Source organism: Thermobia domestica, chromosome 8, assembly GCF_964235325.1.
Source record: "Thermobia domestica chromosome 8, izTheDome1.hap1.1, whole genome shotgun sequence".
In the NCBI taxonomy this organism is placed as follows: Eukaryota; Metazoa; Arthropoda; class Insecta; order Zygentoma; family Lepismatidae; genus Thermobia; species Thermobia domestica.
Window position 1 is genome coordinate 16645633 of NC_137461.1, and position 21049 is coordinate 16666681.

At 37.0% G+C, this 21049-nt stretch overlaps 1 protein-coding gene across 5 annotated transcripts in view; it reads right to left on the reverse strand.

The window, feature by feature from the left end:
• Positions 1-2063: 2063 nt before the first annotated feature.
• The window catches only part of LOC145692719 (Na(+)/citrate cotransporter-like), a 103813-nt gene continuing 84827 nt past the window's right edge, over positions 2064-21049 (reverse strand). For 4 of the 5 annotated variants that reach the window (XM_081768139.1, XM_081768135.1, XM_081768138.1 and 1 more), the window contains exons 12-13: positions 10377-10514; positions 2064-2201 (exon numbers count right to left, since the gene is read on the reverse strand). In XM_081768139.1, the coding sequence (XP_081624265.1) occupies positions 2091-2201; positions 10377-10514 (249 nt within the window). In that variant the 3' untranslated portion in view covers positions 2064-2090. The remainder of the gene's footprint in view (positions 2202-10376; positions 10515-21049) is intronic. The other variant, XM_081768140.1, reaches the window with a different exon arrangement.

Consider the following 21049-nt stretch of genomic DNA (forward strand, 5'->3'; position numbering starts at 1 on the left):
ATAATAATAATAATAATAATAATAATAATAAAAGGATCAGGTCAACGTCTTTTACACTTTGATGACTTACTTTTCTTAGTGAGAACTCAATTTGTTTTCACTATTCTATAAGCAAAATAATTTTCTATTAATCACCTGTACTTATTGCAACCAAAGTTTCCGAAATACTGTCAAACTTCAATAAACACGTTAGTGCTTTCTAAGGACTTGTAATTTTAGTTTTTATAAATTGGTTTTGATCATTTTCGATTTGGGAAACCTTTGTATCTTGTTGATTTCACAGGGCCGTGGTGGCTCAATGGTACAGCGTTCATCTCTGGTGCCTGGGGTCCTTGTTTCGATCCCAGCTTGCGCCAAGTGAACGTAATAGTGGACAGACACCGTGTACGTGGGTTTTGTCAGGATTCTTCCGTTTCCTTCCACTTTTTTATTCTACAATTTCCTTTATTTCTTATCACCACCGTCTCCTTTATCCTAACCACCATAACTGTGGGAGGTAAAAATTGACACATTGATTTCACAACACAAATAGTGCAAATTGAGTTTAATCTAGTTTCTGGCTATTTATCATTCACGGCCCGTTTCATCGACACATTTTGAGTGGAATACGTTTAACGATTTTTGAGAAAAATAATTCCCATTAAAATTTTTTTTTAGATACTCGTTAAGTTAAACCTGTGAGCACGTAATAATCAATGTGGTGCCATTCAGCCGAATCGCCCGAACCAGTTGTTAAAAATTTCTCAGACTCCCGAAACTGATTTGTTGAAATTGTTTCTTCACCTCTAGACTCAATTAAAATGAAATTTTTCAGTTTAACGTCCTACGATTATGCCCTTTTAGGCTAAGGGAGACGGATGATTAAGACAAGTAAATGATGATAGAAGAATTGGTGGAATGAAAATGTGAGAGAAAACGGGAGTACCCCGAGAAAAGCCACGAACACGATGTTGTCCACCACAAACTTACTTAGTCGGGGATCAAACCAGGAAACTCGCGCACCAGAAGTAAGCGCTCTACCACTGAAGCTCTAGTACCATTTTTGAAACACAATATTCAAAATATCAATATAAAGAAGCTATATGACTTAATTCTAATCACCATTACTATCATTGGAATACATAATAATAATAATAAATATATTCATATTGTAATAATATTAATACTAAGTTAACTTATTATACTAATCATAGAGCCAGTTGTTACGAGGGTGATTCAGAAAGTAATGCCTTCAAGGCGATACCTTTATTTGTGTTTTGACAAATAGCACCGATATACGTATCAATGGAAAGCGTCCAATCGCATCATTTTTCAACATAGTCTTTATTACGGGCAACACACTTACGCCAACGCGAAACTAGGTTTTTTTTTTGTGCTGGCTGCTGGCGAATTGCTGCTTAGACTTCTGCGTCACAACTGTAGTGTTGGTCCTCAAGGTAATCCTTTAAGTTTGGAGAAGAGTCAGAAGTTGCAGGGCGCAAGATCAAAACTATAGCAGGATGAGGCAGAATGCCAACTACACTTTACCAGCAGATGAGACAACTTTGAATATTTTGACGCAGAAGAGGAAGTGTGTTAGTACTCCATGGACTGACGCTTCGTTTCCAGATCGTAATGGTGTATCCATGACTCGTCGCTGGCGATGGATGATCCTAAGCGTACAACCTTCTACAGTCAGAAATTCAACGACAGCCCACTGTTTCAACTGGACGTCTCCACTGTATACCATGGATTGCTCTATTACTCTGGAACGAGAAGAGACAGGAAGGTGAAACAAATGACATTCTATACTTTAAACATCAGTGCATTAATGATAAACAGTTCAGAATGTGTGCTGTACTACTGGCCACGTAATTGGCTTGGAAGCATTACTTTCTGAATCGCCCTCGTAAATGAACGTATAGCTAACATATTGTAACAAATTGTACTTTGTTTAATGAACTGTTGAGTAACATGAGTAACATATTAAGGTTAGACTGGAAGGAAGGTAAAAAAAAATCGAAATAGCTAAAAAGTGGAGATAAATTAAAAACACTATGAGAAAATACAATTTAATTCTATCACATATTGTAATATTTTATTGATTCAATTTACGCCCATACAGGAAGACCTTTGTAACCAAAGACATACTCCTGATAGGTGAATGTTAAAATAATCGAGACGGTTGTGCAGATCAACGTAACAACAACTCCAGTTTTTACCTGCAAAATGTACCAAAAAAAAAAAAAAAATGTTAGTACCACTATGTTGTTTAAAAGGTTATTAGCTTTAAAATATGTATTAGCTAACTCCTGTTCACCTCATGTTTCAAGAACTATACACAAACTGAAATCGATGGAACACGTGCAAGCCAACATTTAAGACCCATATTGTCATAACATTTAAATCTCTAATGAAATTAATATTCATTGTATAAAGAAAAATGAAATGAAATCTTTGAGTTTTACGTCCCACGGTTATGCCGGTTAGGCTAAAGGAGACGGTGATGATGAGAGATGAGTGAAATGGTGGAATGAATAAAGTGGGAGGAAACGGGAGAACCCCGAGAAAACCCACGAGCACGGTGTTTGTCCACCACAAGGTTCACTTGGCGGGGGCTGGGATCGAACCCGGGACCCCAAGCACCAGAGGTGAACGCTCTACCACTGAGCCACCGCGCCCCCCTCATTGTATAAATGTTTGTTACAGATTAATAATGATAATCCAAGGGCTGTCCACAAAGTAACAGATGTTTTGAAATTTAAAAAAATAACATAAAGTAAAATGAACAAATCCAATTGTATTATATGCATTTGAAAAGTACGCTCTTAAGCTATTTTTCCAGATAATCGCCATGCAAATTAAAGCACTTATCATACCGTGCCACAAGTTTTTCAATACCGTCGCGGTAGAAATCTGCCGTTTACGATTTCAACCATTGCTTTACACCGGCATGCAGTTCGGCGTCAATATCAAAGCGTTGTGTAGTGAACCATGTCCTCATCGCTGGTAAGAGGTGGTAGTCGCTTGGCGCCAAATCCGGACTGTATAGTGGGTGATCCCACCTAGCACAAAATTTGTGGTAACCAAGCTTTTCCACCAGAATTTCATGCACCAAACTCCTTGAAATTTTGGGAAAATGTTCAGCAAGTTCCATAATCGTGAAACGATGACTTGCACGAATTGTGTCGTCGATTTGCCTCAACCAGTTCATCAGACACAAGGCTAGGCCTATCACTGCGGTCCTGATGGTGAACATTGGAGCGGCCAGTTTTTAAAATCAATGCACCATTGCCTCACTCATTATTCCATGTCCATACACTTCACACAATTGGTGATTGATTTCAATTGGATTTTTCTTTTTTTTTTTTGCCAACTAATCACAGAACTTACCTCACAAAAAACGGGATTTTCTATTGCAGCGCACATTGCAACACGTCACAGAAAGCACAGTAAGAGTGTCACAGTCCTCACGCTACCACAGCTGGATGCGTACTGAGTGTGGCAGTGGCTGATCCATGGGGGCGATCGGGGCAATCGCCCCCCGAGAAGAGGAAACTTTTCTATTTTATATATATAAATAAAAGCCATCCCAGACTTTGGAACTCTTAAAAGTAGCTTTAAGTAGCAGTATTACAACCCACCGCCCCCCTAGAAGTCCATCCTGGATCCGCCCCTGAAGTGTGGCAACGTTCTGACATCCAAGATGGTGAGTCTAGCTCCGCCCACTGCCGCGGTAGGTCAAAACGTCTTATACTTTCTGGACATCCCTCGCACATTTAAAACTAAGAATGCTTACTCATATTGAAAAAAATTGATAAATGATAATTCAAATATTGTTCACATTCGGTGGACTGCAGAATACATATTAAGGCTGAACTGATGAACAATATACACCTTAATGCAAAATCTGCTTCACATGTCGGCCAGTATTCTCAATTCAAATGCTTAAGAGTCTTCATCCCGGCGAAATTAAAATACCGCTATTTTACAGTAATTATGTGATATCTTCAAATAGATAAAAGATAATTGAAATATGGAACAAGAGCGCCCTAGACAATATTTTGCGTGAGGTACCGTTATCACAAGTCACCTAGCGGCTTTCCGTTTTCAGCTGTTTAGAAACGCGAAAATAAATGCCGATTTTCAAAATGGCTCGAAATCGAAAGCAGATAAGTGAATCGTGATAACGGTTTCTCATGTAAAATAATATTATCTAGGGCGCTCTTGTTCCACATTTCGATTATCTTTTATCTATTTGAAGATATCACATAATTACTGTAAAATTAGCGGTATTTTAATTTCGCCGGGATGAAGACTATTAACCTCTTGACGCATAGAGATATCCAGTGATGCCAGATAATTGTCTGGAAACATTTATTGTGCCTTTAATAAAAGGGGTTTCGTTCTTGCACGAAGACAGCATTAGGTGTCAAGAGTAATTCTTAATATTACTGAAATGTCACATTTATCTATTTGTTTCCTACTTTTCATGTTGGTTAAGCATAGGTATCTATTTATTTCTAGGTCCAGTAAACTCAGGCCTAAAGACCGCAAATTGGACGAAAATTTAAACGAACAAGATGAAAAGAAAAAGTTGCGAAACTTAAAGAACAATAATAATAACCATGATTAAAATAATAAACTGTTTTTCTTATGCTGTTTCAGGATTTCCTTTTCTTCCGCTTCATTTACTTTTATGATTTTAGTGCGAACTTGAAAAAGTAATATTTTAAATAGTGGTAGAGCGTTCACCTCTGGTGCTTGGGGTCCCTGGTTCGATCTCAACTCGCGCCAAGTGAACTTTGTAGTGGACAAACACCCTGTGCGTGGGTTTCCTGAGGGTTTCCCCGTTTCCTCCCACTTTCTTCATTCCACCATTTAATTCATTATTTCATCATCACCGTCTCCTTTAGCTTAGCCGGCATAACTGTGGGACGTAAAACCCAAAGATTTCATTTCATTTCATTTTTAAAATAGTGGTTTCGTTTTTTGTAATCAAAATAATCATTTGGTACTGCAGTAGCAGAGACATAAATTTAAACTATCAAAATAATTATTCTAGTCGTTTTAGTGACATTTTTTAGTGTTAGAATATTTACACTATGACGAACGTAAGTTCAAAACGAATTTCTTTTATTATTACACTAGTGAAATAAAACTAATTATTCTGGGAATTTCATCATAAAAAAGAACACAAACTTGTGACAATTCAAATATTTCTTTGCACTAAATTTAAAGTGAAAATTTATACAATTCAATTCATCAAAATTTATTTTTAAAATGTTCAAATAAAGGTTATATATATATATATATATATATAGTGGCGGATCCAGGATATGATCAAGGGAGGGGCTAAACCATAGTTTGCAGCTTTATCCAGTGTAAAGCAGGATTGAAGCCCATTTTATCCAGTGTATACCTGAGCGTCAAGGGGGGAGTCTATAGAGATTTATGATATCCGATCACACTCTTAGGAATTAAGACTATTTAACGAGAACATTTTTTTATAAATTAAAATTTTATAAGTACGGATGGAATTGTGATTTGTCGTAGTAAAGCTTGGATGAATGCAAATAAATTTACATGACAGAAAGAGAGTTATGCTTAGATTTATAAAATTTTAACAACGGGAGAAACAGGATTTCAATATATATATATATTAATTTAATCAATTATATTTTGAAGGAATCAACATTGAATTGATAATAGTTAAAAATTTTAAAACAATTAGAAAATTAGTCGTTATTTTTTCTCGATAATATATACTGGGGTAAAAGTGCAGGGGAACGTTGTCCCCTCACTTCCAGAAAATATATATGGCGTCCCCTCACTTTCTAAAAAAAAAAAAAAAAATACAAGGGGTAAAGATAGGCACGGGGGCCGGCGTGACGTCATGCGTCCAAATCCACTTTTACCCTTGTATATATATATATCCCTCACCCAAGTTACGGGGCTGCATTTGTATGTAAACGCTATCGGAAGTGTCACTGTTCATCTCAGCGACCCCGAAAACTATAGATTCAACACTAATATTGGCCATTTTCGATCATTCTTATATATATATATATATATATATATATATATATATATATATATATATATATATATATATATATATATATATATCTTCCTCTCCCCCAAATTCCGGGGATGAATTTGTGTTTAAACGGCATCGGAAGTGTCACTGTTCATCTCAGGGACCCCGAAAACTATGGTTTCGACACTATTATCGATCATTTTCGGTCGGGCTGAATTTCGATTTAAACAGCATCGGAAATGTTATTGTTCATTTCAGCGACCCCGAAAACTATGGATTCGATACTAATATTAGTCATTTTCGATCATTTTTATATATCTTCCCCTTCCCCTAAGTTGCACCGTAAAAGTGAAATGATGAAAAACATCCCGGCCCCTGACCTCATCTATATTCAAGATTTGATCTACCTCGGTCTTGTGGTTCAAGTAGTGCGAAGTCACAAACAGCATCGATCACAAACAGTCGAAATCGCAAACCACTTTCATTTATATATATATCCCCATCCTCCCGCTTCCCTAACGTTGCACCGTCAAAGTGAAGTAATAAAAACCATCCCAGCCTGAACCTCAGTTATATGTCAAATTTGGTCGAGATCGGTCTCGTGATTCAAGAGTTATTAACTTTTATTTATTTTTATACATCTTCCCCTCCCCTATGGTGTACCATCAAAGTGAAATGACAAAAAAAAAAAAAAAAAAAAAAAAAAAACTTCCCAGGCCCAAACCTCATCTATGTGGTAAATTAGATCGAGATCGGTCGCGTGGTCCAAGCGGTGCGAAGCCACAATATATAGTCTATTTATAAATTAACTATTTAATATTTCTTGAATTCTATTTCTAGCATTCAGATCAGATTAACTTGAACTGGCTGAGTTCAATATTTCCAGATCATTTTGTAAGAGCATAAAATTTGTATCAGTACAAAATCCACTGTATACAGACTCGTACACATGTTACTGGGGGGAAATAAAAATGTGCTGAATTTAATCTGTCTTTTTATTGTGTTTCTTATTAGGTCATCTCATCTGTGATATAAATTCTTTCTATCTAAATTGAGTTCCGGTTCAGCAGGAATTTTATACTCACTGAACTTGTAGTGAATTTTACATTGGAATGACAAATATTAGTGTCCTGCTTACGCTTAAAGAACATAAAAGGGAAGAAGCGCCCACATCAGGACTTTCTAGACACAATAAGAGCACAAAATTAACCGAATAAACGTTTGATATTCTTGCTCGGAAAACATGGAAAGGAATGTTTTCAAATCCTTTTTCATGAGAGTGGCCTCGCGTCTTAACGCTCTCGCCTTTGGTGCATGCGGTCCCGGGTTCGATTCCGCGTGGGGTCACTCGGTCGAAAAAGTGTAAAAGCTTTTTGAGGCCAGCCACCCTGAATGAGGTTTTCCTGGGTTTTCCTCATTCACACTAGGCAAATGCCGGGTGGTACCTAACTTATAGGTCCCAGACCGCTTTGTTCCTTATGTGATCGCCGAGGGACGTCATCCCTCAACACGTGACGGACTGACATGGCCATAGATGCCGAAAGCTCAGAAAATCTAAAATCGTAAATTCTTTTTCATCAGAACTAAAAATTCGAAACTGAATTTAGATAGAGGTAACCTACGTTACAAATGAGATTGCATAATATTAAACCAAATTAAAAACAGATTAAATTCAACACACTTTAATTTTTTCCCCCAAAACGTAGCGGATTTTGTTTTTATATGAACTTCATATTCTTAGTAAAGCGTCTGGCAACGTTGATTTTCTCAGCCAGTTCAATGTGTTCTGCTCTGACTGTTAGAAGAAAAATCAAGAGAAAATTACGTAATTAATGAACTATTAAAGGAATAGCCACACATTCGAAGGAAAAATACAAACAAGAAAAGATGCAAGAAGCAATATACCTATAATAGAGTGATTAGTGAAAAGTGTTTAAAACAACAAAGGAAAGCCTAATTGCATATAAATAACCGTAACCCTAAAAATATCTAATGTTTCAGAGTGAATAATATAAAGTGACATTGAATTGGTAAATTTCATGGTTAGTAGTGGCATAAGCTAGTACTTGTCAGAATACTTAGGGTCAGTTTTCCATTTGCAAGATAAGAAACTTTACATTAATGAGATGATACTATAGGAATACCTGGCTTACATTCAAGACGACTTGTGTACATGGCTAGCCGTAAAGAAGGCGTGTTTGTTTTCGTGAGTAGCCTCTCAGTATCTGTAGCTGTGCATTGTCTGTCGCTCTTGGTCGGTAGCGAGATTAGTGCGGGAATGAAACAGAGTTCACGTTTGAAGAACTTGCAGATATGTTTATATATATATATATATATATATATATGGACTAGCTAATGGAAACAGTCATGCAGCTACAAGATTGTATCACAACAGGTATGCAGACAGGCGACATCCAAAGTACTCCATGTTTCTGAGGCTATTTCGGCGTTTACGGGAAATGGGGCACTTGTTCCCATTACGTCATGACCGCGGAAGGAGACGAACAACCGGGACTCCAGACCTTGAAGAAGAGGTTCTTGATCGTGTGACAGAACAATGTTCGACAAGCACTAGAGCATTAGCACATGTGTGTGTGGGGGGGAGGGGGGTTGATCACAGTACTGTTTGGAGAGTACTCCGTGAATAGCAACTACACCCCTGTCATCCACAGAAAGTTCAAGACCTGCATCCTACAGACTTCGCACCCCGTGTGATGTTTAGTGAATAGCTAGTACAGCGCTGTTTGCACGATCCGCAGTTTCATGCCGCGATACTCTTCACAGATGAAGCCTGTTTTACGAGAGAGGGTATATTCAATAGCCGGCACAGTCGTGCGTGGGCCAACGAAAATCCTCATAATACCATTGTGCATGGATATCAACAGAGATTTGGGGTAAATATCTGGGCAGGCATCTTCGGTGACAAGTTTATAGGACCATATCTCTTACCGCCTCGCTTAAATACACCAGTGTACGCATTGCTCGTGCAAGAAACACTCCCTGAATTATTAGATGTACCTCTTGATGTTCGTCAACGTATGTGGGTTCAGTATGACGGGTCCCAAGCACATTTTGGAGCAGCTGCTTGTCAGTGCCTTGACTATTCCTTCCCGCATAGGTGGATCGGAAGGGGAAGTTCTATTTCTTGGCCGGCACGATCCCCTGATCTGAACCTAATTGATTTCTTCTTGTGGGGTTATGTAAAAATCTCTCGTCTACGACACACCTCTACAGAACGAAAGAAACCCTCCTTGCAAGAATCCTCGATGCCTGTGATATCATTAGCACGAAATCAGGCATCTTCGATAGGATGAGATAAAACATATTGCGGCGATGCTATGTCTGCATCGAAACCAAGGGATACCATTTTGAGCATCTGCTGTGAATGTAAGTACATTTGCTCTTCCTATTAGTATAATTTTCAGTCTTGTCTAGCCTTAGTATGTGTCGTCCTCCATTACCATACACACACCGTACGGTTGTTGCACCCGACCTCCTATGTCACTCCGTTGTCGTTTATGCCGTACGTATTTCTTGCTCCAAGGATCCTGCTTCCTAGGATCGCTCTCAACCTTCGGTGATATCCGGGCTTTGAGATCCCACATTCTGCCACACCCCTGTCAACTGCTACAATTTATAGCGCTTTCGTGACGCCGGCAAATCGCCTCCTGTTTTGTTATGGCCTCTTGAATTACTGTCAATTCTCCCTGGCCTTTTCCCCAACGCTTCGATAGTAATACAGTACATTTCTGTGATTCTTCTCTTGCACCGCCACTGTTCCCCATCGATTTGTACAGGAATCGAATCTCCAAGTTCAATAATGCACTATTCCTTTTGACCTGACCTTTCTCCGACAATTCGTTCTCTCATTTCCGCTCATTTGTATTAGTCAATCGTAGTTTCGACGGGCTATAGCTCGGGATTGCTGCATTTCCGAAATAGAGATCTGTCTCTCGAATTGCTTTCTGTGTCCTTTTCCATCCTCCCGGTAAGTTTTACTTAGTGTTTCCGATCTGAACCAGTACATAAATCGAATCTCCAGGCCAAATAATGCACTATTTCCTTTGACCCGACCTCTCTCCAACAATTCGTTCTCTAGTTCTATTCATTTCTGTTCTATTTTGGTACATTTTCGGCGGGCTATAGTTTAGAACTGACGCATTTTAGGATAACTTCTTATCTTATGATTTTCCATGATAACTTCTTATCATTTTCCATCATTCCTTGAAGTTTGACCAATCATTAAAGATATACCCTGTATAGCCGTTAGACGGAGATTCGACATGTAATGTTCAGTGAAATGAACAGATTCTAAAACTATAAATGTAATAATATAATGGAATAGAGTATGACTTACCATTTCGGAGGTGGGAATGTGGCCTTCTTCAGCAGCCAAAGCATTTGGTGGTGTTCCCACAGGCAACATAAAAGCATATGAGCAACAGAGAACCGCTGGAGTCATCAGGTTCAGTGGATGCATCTTCGTTATTTTTGCCTTTGACAGTCAAACAACAAGGAAAAAAGAAAATAAGAACCTCAAATTAATGATTTGACATATAAACTGTATATGAATGCATTAGATTGATTTATACAGTTAAAACTATTTTGTATTGTTTTTAGTACCGTACATCTAAACAAACATCTTTCAATCTTTAATTCAGTTTCTCTTCCAAGGAAGTCAACTGTAAGGCGTAGTTTATATCGTCGTGGTTTCATTCCAAATAATGTAGCTTGAAGTGCTTGTTTTTTTTTTTTAATTTTTTTATTTATTTATTTATTTTTTTTTTACATTCCCATTTCTTCTCATTGTTTTCATTCTACAAATTCCTTCATCATCGTTCAATTGAATACAGCATCCTTTTCATTTAATCTACTGAGCATACTATCATGTGACATACAAGGTGTCATTTCATTCAGTGGCGTACACAGAATTTGGGTTTAGAGTTGCCCCTCCGTTTCTTATAAAAATCAAGAAAACTAACAAGGGAAATGATGTACGGTAAGAAATTATGATTTGGAGTTCTTATATGGTATTTAGGTATGTAAGTTTGACAGTAAAGTTACATTTAATACCATAAAAGGTATGCAGAAGTGGGTACTATTCTACTATTTGCAAGACGCGGAAGGTTTTGATGATTTAGCAGCATGGTAGTCGTATAGATTGGTGAATCGGTGTGTTGAATGTAACATTTCCGCACTGAGTTTTACAGAAATACATAATCTATAATGAAGAGAATCTATTAAATTTCTATGAGAACCACGGATTACTGAATGTAAGTGATAATTGAAGCTTCTACGAGGACGGCTGCAGTCACTGTTCTAGTCTAACTAAAGTCTTACTGGGTAACCTAACCTAATCTAAACTAACCCAACCTAGCCTAACAATTTTTATTTTTATTTATTTTATTTTATTTTATTTATTTATTTTTTTTTTAAGGTTTGAAACTGGAGGAGCACCTCTGAAGTTAAGCCCAGTATTTCATCAAAGGGAGATTCAAGCTCCTAAGCTTACATCGTTTCAGAATTTTTGTATACTTCTCTTAATATGGCAAATATTTATTTATTTATTTATTTATTTATACTATTCGTATCTAATTCAAGAGGAGGGAACCCTCCATTTGCGTATGCCACTGTTTCATTTCATAGAGATAGCATAACCCTTTGTATCCTACTGGTGACGCCATGAAACCACATACATCACTGCCCCGTGACTTCTTGTCTCTGCGACTAAAGTGTAACTATTGCGCAGGTCTGATAACTACTATCATCTCTTGTCCAGAAATGGAATTAACCCGTAGATACGCTAGCAGAGGACAAAGCAAAGCAAATATAACTGAGTTGTGCCTTGAATTGGTCGCAGTTTTGGCGTGCTGCGACAATTGGTGGCGGATCATTGTTGACACGGCTGTTCTTTTCAAAGTGATTGCCGATTATTGACTTAGTATTTTGAACTTGTTTATCACAGAATATAGTGAAAGATAGCTTGCAAAATAAAAATAATATTCGAGAATGCAATGAATGAATATGTGTGTGGTTTGAAAGTGAAACCACTAGGACATAACAGTTGGTGGTCCTAGTAGCAGCAGGTAGCTTTACATATATGAGGAACTTAGTTTGCCGGAATTACGATGTTTTCGAAATAGAAGTTTGGTTCACAGGAACTAACCCCGGACCTGCTATATAATATTTTAGAGGATATACCGAGTGATAGTGACTCCTGTGTTTCTGGGAACGACAGCGAAAGTGAAAGAGGTGACGAAAATGAGTGTATGCAGCAAGCTGTATCCCAGCCCATGATTGCGGGTGATGACAATGTGACTGAAGAAAACAATGATGAAGAATATGAAGTAATGGAAGACATAACAGTGAGAAAGGATGATTGTGACTCAATTATCTGGGAACAATATTCAATATTCAAAGGAAATGTGGTTTTTTCTAGTGATGTAGGGCCTAATATACCAGATAATGTAGAAAATCCAGTAGAAATATTTCTACAGCTATTCCCATTAGAACTACTGAAGCACATAGTATATCAGACAAATTTATATGTGATGCAAAGAATTGGTGGTTCCACACATTTTCAACATACCAATGTAGAAGAAATTAAACAGTTCTTAGCTATAAATTTGTTGATGGGGATAAAAAGACTGCTCAGTTACAGAGACTATTGGTCATCGGACAGGCCCGTAGTTACGGGGGGCTAGGGTGGGCTCAGCCCCCCCCCTAAATTTTTTGCAGCCCCCCTAACTAAAATCATAGTTCGAATTAACGGGGGATGCCGGGGAAATTCCCCTTCGGTAAAAATTTATGTCCGGCTCGTATCACAGAAGTAACATAAATTTTCGCCTTCTACATTTACAGCAACAATACATAAGCATCCCCTTCTCGTTCGAAAGTTTAATTCGAACACTGACTGAAATGTTGGAAGAAATTGTATTTCCAAATGTATTCAAATTTACTTTTATTATCCTCATTTAAAGTATTGGCCTATTTATGCGCTACGCTTCTTTGAATTGCTAATATTTATTTGAGGGTGAGTCTGTTTATATATATATATATATATATATATATATATATATATATATATATATATATATATATATATATATATATATATATATGTATAATGCTCCATGTGCAAACGACCTTCGCTGCAGGAGAAAAATAATATATGGTTATTCTATCGGCAAACATGTATTTGTGTTCAGAAACAACATACTTTTACCTTAATCTGGGGACGAAGAGTTTACTTCTTCCTGTTCTTTTTGGAATTTGCAACTGAAAACATCCTTTTGCTGTGAGTCATTGGCTTTCGGTTAATATGCGAGAGATTGAAAAGACAGCATCCCTCAACAGGGGGTCGCAACTGCTTGCTCTAAATCACACAGGTGTATGGGTTTGTTTTGTGTATATTGGACATGGTAAGAGAGAGGAGTGGGGGATTTTCACTACGTTTTATGTCACGTGATAACAGAGTAAGAAAAGTTTCCTTTTCTGAATTGTATTTACTCTTGTTGTGTTGTGAGTTGAACATGGTTGTAATTGAAAGTTGGTCGATGCTGGTTTCTGAAGATGCACCGAAGTTCACTTGAAAAATGAGAATTGTAGTGTAGCAGCAACTTGACTATTTGTTAAATAACTTAGAATAATATATCTTTAAACTAAAGATAAGTTCGATTCACTTAATCTTTATCGGGGGTAAATAATTAGATACTTATATTAAAATAATTTAATAATTGTTGCCAATTTTTGGTGCCAGAATCAAATGTTCAAGCAGATCATTAGACGTAAGCCTAATCATGCAAAGTTACTATTTTGTAAATGAATACCTTGCAATCTTCTGGTATGTAAACAAAAAATGCAGCGGACTAAACGGAGGTAGTAGTTGCACTTATAGGAAAAACAGAATGTTCAATTAAAAATTGAACCTTATTAGATGATAATATGTATAATGCTTTTATAAATTTGAAATTTCACCTTTGACTTAAAACAGGGTGCGTTGGGGAGTTTAGCGTCTTTCTTCAGCAGGGAGGCTATAAAGAAACGGGACTTATAGCTTAAAGTAAAATCCAAATCACTATCGGTTTGAATCCGAGGACTCCCAGTACCGGTACGGTTTGAACCCGAAACCAGACGCGCCGAAGGCGAGCGCTGTACCCATGAGGCTACGGGGTACCCCACAAAAGTAACAATTTGTTAATGTAGTTTCATTTTGAAGAAGAAATATCTTCAATAGAAATAAGTAAATAGCTGTTTAAATAATTAGTTCTTAACTTAAACATTTTAGTACCTACGAAAGCAACTGATCTCGAATTCTTATTTGTACAATGTAAAGAAGAATTTCATGTATACTTTGATATGAATTGTACTATACAAAGAAAATTTAATGAACTGTTACTCCTCTTATCAATTTCATTTCGAGAAAGAAGATAACTGCGCTAGAACAGGGAACTTTTTTTGGAGTTATTTCTTATTTGAATGCTCGAGTACCAGATCATAACAGATTATTTTTACTTAAACATGACTTTAGTAGCAATCATCCTAAATGATTGTTGATAGTATGTTCCAAAGAGTCTAGAACAGTGGTTCTCAAACTGGAGTCCGCGGACCCCAGGGGTCCGTGTGACCTGGCTACGGGGTCCACAACGTCTAAAAATTGAAATGTGTTGTGATAAAATGGAACTCACAGCTGTTATGCAAAAAGTATTTTTTCAGTCACTAAAAAGAAAGCAATTAGAAATTATACGTTTGTAAATTTGAATATTTTCTTTACTAAATTTCTGCCCTGAAGCCGGTCAACCTTTATATAGAACTACTTCAGGTGAGAGGAATTCCTTCTTTGTTAGGGCATTTTTTCAAAAGGAGTTGTACGTACATTAACTGCACTGTGCCGATCTTGTTTTGCTGAGTTACAAGGACATCACCGGAAACCTCGATCTGGACACAATTGTTTTAAGATTGGCACCATCCAAAACAAGGAGACTTATACTGTGATAGTGTTGTTAGTGATTGTTCAAATGTACAACTTGTTTCTATTATAGTGTGCCAACATGAGGAGTGTATATATGCGTGTTGTGTTTGTGTTTCCTAATCTTATGAAATTTATAAATTTGTAGATAGCAAAAACCCATAAACATATTATTTCTTTCGAACATCACCATAAAAAAAAAGAGATAAAAAAATGTTTAGAAGTACAAGTGTAAAATAAAGCGCGTGATATTTAAAGAAATATAAAGTTACATATCTAAGGAGATGTAAATAATAATACAGGTTTCACTTTTCCAATATGCATATATTTGTTTAGGCCACATGTATTTCAAAATATTGATTTAAGACTTTGAGACCCTTCTCTGTAGAATCTCTTTGAAGATAGTATTAAATCTCATTACTCTCTAGATGTTTTCAAGTTTCACAAATATTTTTTCAGCCATCAAAAATTAAAAAAAAAAAAAAACGTATTTCCTGTACTAATTCTTTGAAAATTTTAATGATTGGTTCGTTCGGCCAACTATTTTTTTAACAAATATTTTTTTTTTATTTCCTTGAAGATGAGAAAACGGAAGAAATATTTTGTTGTCATAACAAATAAAATAAAAAGGAGACACATAGAATAGAATAGAATAGAAGGAATCTAGCTTCAGGTACAGTTGTACTGACGCTATAAGGGAAAATTTTAATAATAATTCCTTCACGCTGTAGTTTTAGTTTTAAGAGCATAAGAAATTATTCATCATCACACACAGAGACAGACATTATATATATATATATATATATATATATATATATATATATATATATATATATATATATATATATATTGTATAATGTCTGTGTCTCTCTCTGTGTGTGCCCACCCTAATTTACATTTAGCCCCCCCCCCCTAAATTTGGAGGCTGGCTACGGGCCTGTCATCGGATCCAGCACTGAGGGACTCATATATTTCGTCGGTGATGTCAAGGAACAGATTTGAATGGTTACTTCGCAACATTCACTTGAATGACAATGAGAAACAACCCAAAAAGGGTGAAGATAATTACGACAAATTGTACAAAGTACGTCCGCTACTGAACTGTTTGTCAGATACGTTCCAGCAGTCGTATCATACAAGCCTTCTTGCAAACAATCTATCGATGAGTCTATGATAAAATTCAAAGGAAGATCGTCTTTGAAGCAATATATGCCCCAAAAGCCCATCAAACGTGGTTACAAGGTTTGAGTTCGTGCGAATCAAAGTGGGTATGTCTCACAGTTCCAAATCTATGCTGGAAAGGTTAGTGATGTGACTGAAAAGAATTTAGCTGCACGTGTAGTGAAAGACATGACTGATATTATCCAAGGAAAATATCACCAAGTATACTTCGATAATTATTTCTCTTCTTTGCCTCTTATGAGGCACTTACTGGAACATAAAGTTTATGCATGTGGGACAGTTTGTCAAGGACGTGCAGGCTTCCCGAAGGATTTCGTTAATGATAAATCCATGACCAGAGGACAGTTTCAGTTTCGATGCTCTAAAGAAGGAATCGTGGCCTTAGTTTGGAAGGACAAGAAGGAGATTGCGTTTCTGTCTAATTTTCATGATATTGATGATGTCACAACGGTACAGAGAAGAAACAAAGATGGGTCGCTCACAGAAATTTCGTGCCCGAAATTGGTGAAAGATTATAACGAGAATATGGGGCATGTTGATAAAGCAGACATGTTAAAATCTTTGTACGAGATTGACAGAAAAAGCAAGAAGTGGTGGCATCGAATAATGTGGCATTTCTTGGATGTAGCTGTTCTAAATGGGTTCATAATGTTTCAGGAGAGAAGTGATGGCAGTAAGTCACTGTCACTGAAACAGTTCCGTCTAGCTGTGATTGCTGGTCTCATTGGGTCTTCTAAGTCAACGCCGAAAGGAGGGAGAACCTATGCGAGAACTCAAAGTTTCTTCAAGCCACAGGTTCCCCTCGAAAAGAGATTTGACAAGGCTGAACACATGCCAAGAAGATGTACATCCCGTAGATGTGCTTTGTGCAGCACAGCAGCTAAACCTCATCGGTCAAAGTGGGAATGTGATACATGTGAAGTTGCTTTGTGCTTGAATGACTCAAAAAATTGTTTTTCAAAATATCACAAAAAAGAATGGCTTTCAGAGAGACAGCAACTTGCCTGACATTCTAACAAAAGTGTAGTGTTTATTTTTATTTCTTAGGAAGTATGTTGTATTTCTTCTCACTAATCGAAGTTTTAAAATTTATGTCTGTTTTCTCTTGTGAAATATGTTAAGTTGCTTTCTACACAGACGACTCGAAAATGGTTTTTTTTTTTTTTTTTTTTTTTTTTTTTTTTTTTTTTTTTTTAATATCATACGAAGAAAGGACTTTTACTAGGACAGCAACTTGCCTTTCATAAGTAGGCCTGTCAAAATTATGTAGCAAAAGGCTTAGTGTTTATTATGTTCTTTTTTTTTAGGAACTAGATTGTATTTCTTTTTAATCATACAAGTTTTAAAATATATAGCATTTTTCTCTTTTTAAATAAACATGTTGCCATACATGTAACAAATGTATTCTCTATATTCAGCAATCAATAAACTACTATGACTAGGTTTAGGTCAGGTCTTTGATCTTTCTGGAGCAAATTGATGTATAAAATGAGTGCAGTACCACAACAATAAACTTGCAAATCATTAAAAGAAAGTACTGTAATGAAAAAAAAAAAACAATAATGTCTATCTCAGAAAAAAATAACCATCCTCTCAACAAACCTAATTTCTTCCTCAAAATCATTACTACTTTTGAGTCCCAGTGGTTTCAAGATGAAACCACGTACCATACCTACTTATGAAAAATTACAAAAAAAAAAAATATTTTTTATTGGAGTAGTCTTTAAGTATCATACTAATTAGAAAAACACAAAAAAATACATTATTGGACAAATATTTTTATTCTTAGGAATCAAAGGGATGTGCAATTGCTTGGAATATGTTTTCGAGAAATGAATAATAATTATAAATTTAACTATTGTAAAATATTCCTTAAGCGATCTATTCTTAGTTTAGATCTATTCTTAGTTTAGTCTTAAGAAGTAAATGAGAATATATATGAATGATGATACATATGAGGAACATACAAAATTTCGTGTTCTAACCTTGCAGATGACGAAAAGCGACATTTTTCATTATCACTGTTTCACATAATCTTCCTGAACGTCAACACACTTTTACAATCTTTTCTATAAGGACAGAATTCATATAGAAAAAAAATATTTTCCGCTGCATTTTTCAACAACACCAATGTCATCTTCTTCACTATAAAATTTGGAGCCATGGAGATGTTTAATATATTTTGGGAAGAAATAGTAGTCATTTACGGGAAAATCAGGTTAATATAATACGTATCATGCTTGCGCTGAATCAACAATTACGTGGTAGTAGCCTAATCTAATCACGCAATCAAGTCGTTATCAGCCTACATCGCATATCTTGGAAATAATTTGCGACAATTATGTGACCTTCAGGTGCAGGCACGTAGCCAGGGGGGTCCGGACCACCCTTCGAAACTAGAAATGAAAAATGAAGAAATGAAATGAAGAATGAAGAATTAAGCAAAAAAGAAACGAAAAAAGAATCAGCGTTAAAAATAAAAATTAAAAAAAGCTTCAGCATGCTTTTGGTTGGCAATACATGGTGGCGAATGAGCGGGATATCCTGGAAAATTCAGGGAATTTGAAATGTCTAGAAAAGTTACGGAATTCTCAAAATTTCTGCTACTAGTCAGGGAAGTTTCAAGCTTTCGTAAACATAGTGCCGTTCTGTAGCAGTGTGGATACTTTTTATCACTTTTTTTTTTTTTTTTTTTTTTTTTTTTTGTCATCGCTTCTCTGCAGTATCAAACATGTTAGTTCAAAAACAGTTTTCTACTGCTCCTTTAACCTGTCATTTGGAACAGACAATAGTTGACGGAATAATGAAAAAAAAAAAGTTATATGGAAAGAAATTTCTATTAACATTTGATTCAACAAAGAAAGGAACGCAGATATTGTAAAATATCTCTAGCAGCAGAGGAAACTTGCAAGCCGCTTGCTATAAGCTTGCATTGCAAGTCGGCCAAGCTTGCATTCAGCTTGATTGGAGAGCGTGCAAGCATGCCACAAGCTGTGTTCCAGTGACGAAGTTACAGGGGGGCAACCTTCCATTCAAGCTTGACGCAAGTGTTTTACGCTAGCGGCAAGCCAATAGCCAGTGAGGGTCAGTGATTCTATGACGTTCTACGAAGGGTCTAAAGTAGGGATGGCCACAAAGTTCCGGTTCCGGCGGAACCGGTTCCACGAAGAACCGGTTCTCGGAGATCCGGTTTTTAGAACCGGCTCTGGAACCGGTTACGGACCTGGATCCGAAAACCCGGTTCCAGAACCGAATCTTAGGAACCGGTTCCATCCCTGGATCCGAAAACCCGGTTTCAGAACCGGATCTATGGAACCGGTTCCATATCTGAATCTGAAAACCTGGTTCCAGAACCGGATCTTAGGAACCGGTTCCAGATCTGATCTGAAAACCCGGTTCCAGAACCGGATCTTAGGAACCGGTTCCAGATCTGGATCTGAAAACCCGGTTCCAGAACTGGATCTTAGGAACCTGTTCCAGATCTGGATCTGAAAACCCGGTTCCAGAACCGGATCTTGGGAACCGGTTCCAGACCTGGATCCGAAAAACCGGTTCCGGAACCGGATCTTCTAGAACCAGGTCCGTTCAGACCCGAAAACCGGTTCTGGCCATCCCTAGTCTAAAGCATTGCTTACAAGTATAACAAAAGGCAGATTGTATGAAAGCACGTGTTGAAAGTTCAAGCGGAAAGCCAAAAGCCGAGCACGCGCCAATTGCCGAAAGCTTTCTCGCTACTTAGGATTTTACAAGACATTATTGAATATGTACTTTTTATAGTAGTGGATATGTACTTTTTATAATAATTGAGGTCATAATGAAAAGAAAATTGTTATATTTGAATGAACAAAGGAAGGAACGTAAACATTGTAAAATCTTTTTCAATACTTTTTTTTAAATTCTTTTACTCGAGATTTCTTCATAGTTTGTTATTAAAATATTAACATATCCTTATTTTATTATCCTAATAAACCATCATATGTTGCCACTAAAATAGTTTACATTGATCGAGCTCCTGGTGTGATAACCACAGTATTTCATGTCACGCCCCTCCCCCCACCTGCATTACGAAATCCTGGCCAAACGAACTAATATACGTATATTGCCACTAAATAGTTTAGAATGATCAAGCCCTGGTGTGGTGACGAGAGTATTTCATGTCACGGACCTTCCCCCCCTTTACGAAATTCTGGCTACGTGCCTATTCAGGAATAATCAAGTTTCTGACATTGAATTTGACGGTCTCCTATTATGCTTTACGACATCATATCAACCCCCTGGTAACCGCGCGGAACGTATCAGGTTGCTTAGGCACATTTGCCATGAAAGCCATGAGAGATGGAATTCTCATCTACAAAAGTGTATGATGCTAATGAATAATTCAGTTTGTGGCTGGGAATTATTCATTAGCATCACGGCAGGAAGACTAATATTGAATCATTCAGCTCATCATTACATCCAAGGACTTCTATGTTCATCCAAGTCTAACCTCGACCTAGAAAATATTAAGGACGAACGGAATAAGAAATCACTACAAGTGCACAATAGCAAGCATACTCAACGAGAGGGAAGAAATAAAGCAAACAGCAAACATCAATCACAGCGGGAAGACATTAAGCCAGATTTGGATGTTCCTTAGAACTCGTTACTTCATCAACCTGGCGCAAAAGAAGTAAAGTTTCGCGTATTTACCAAGGCATCAACCTGGCGCAAAAGAAGTAAAGTTTCGCGTATTTACCAAGGCATCAACCTGGCGTAAAAGAAGTAAAGTTTCGCGTATTTACCAAGGCATCAACCTGGCGTAAAAGAAGTAAAGTTTCGCGTATTTACCAAAGCATCAACCTGGCGCAAAAGAAGTAAAGTTTCGCGTATTTACCAAGGCA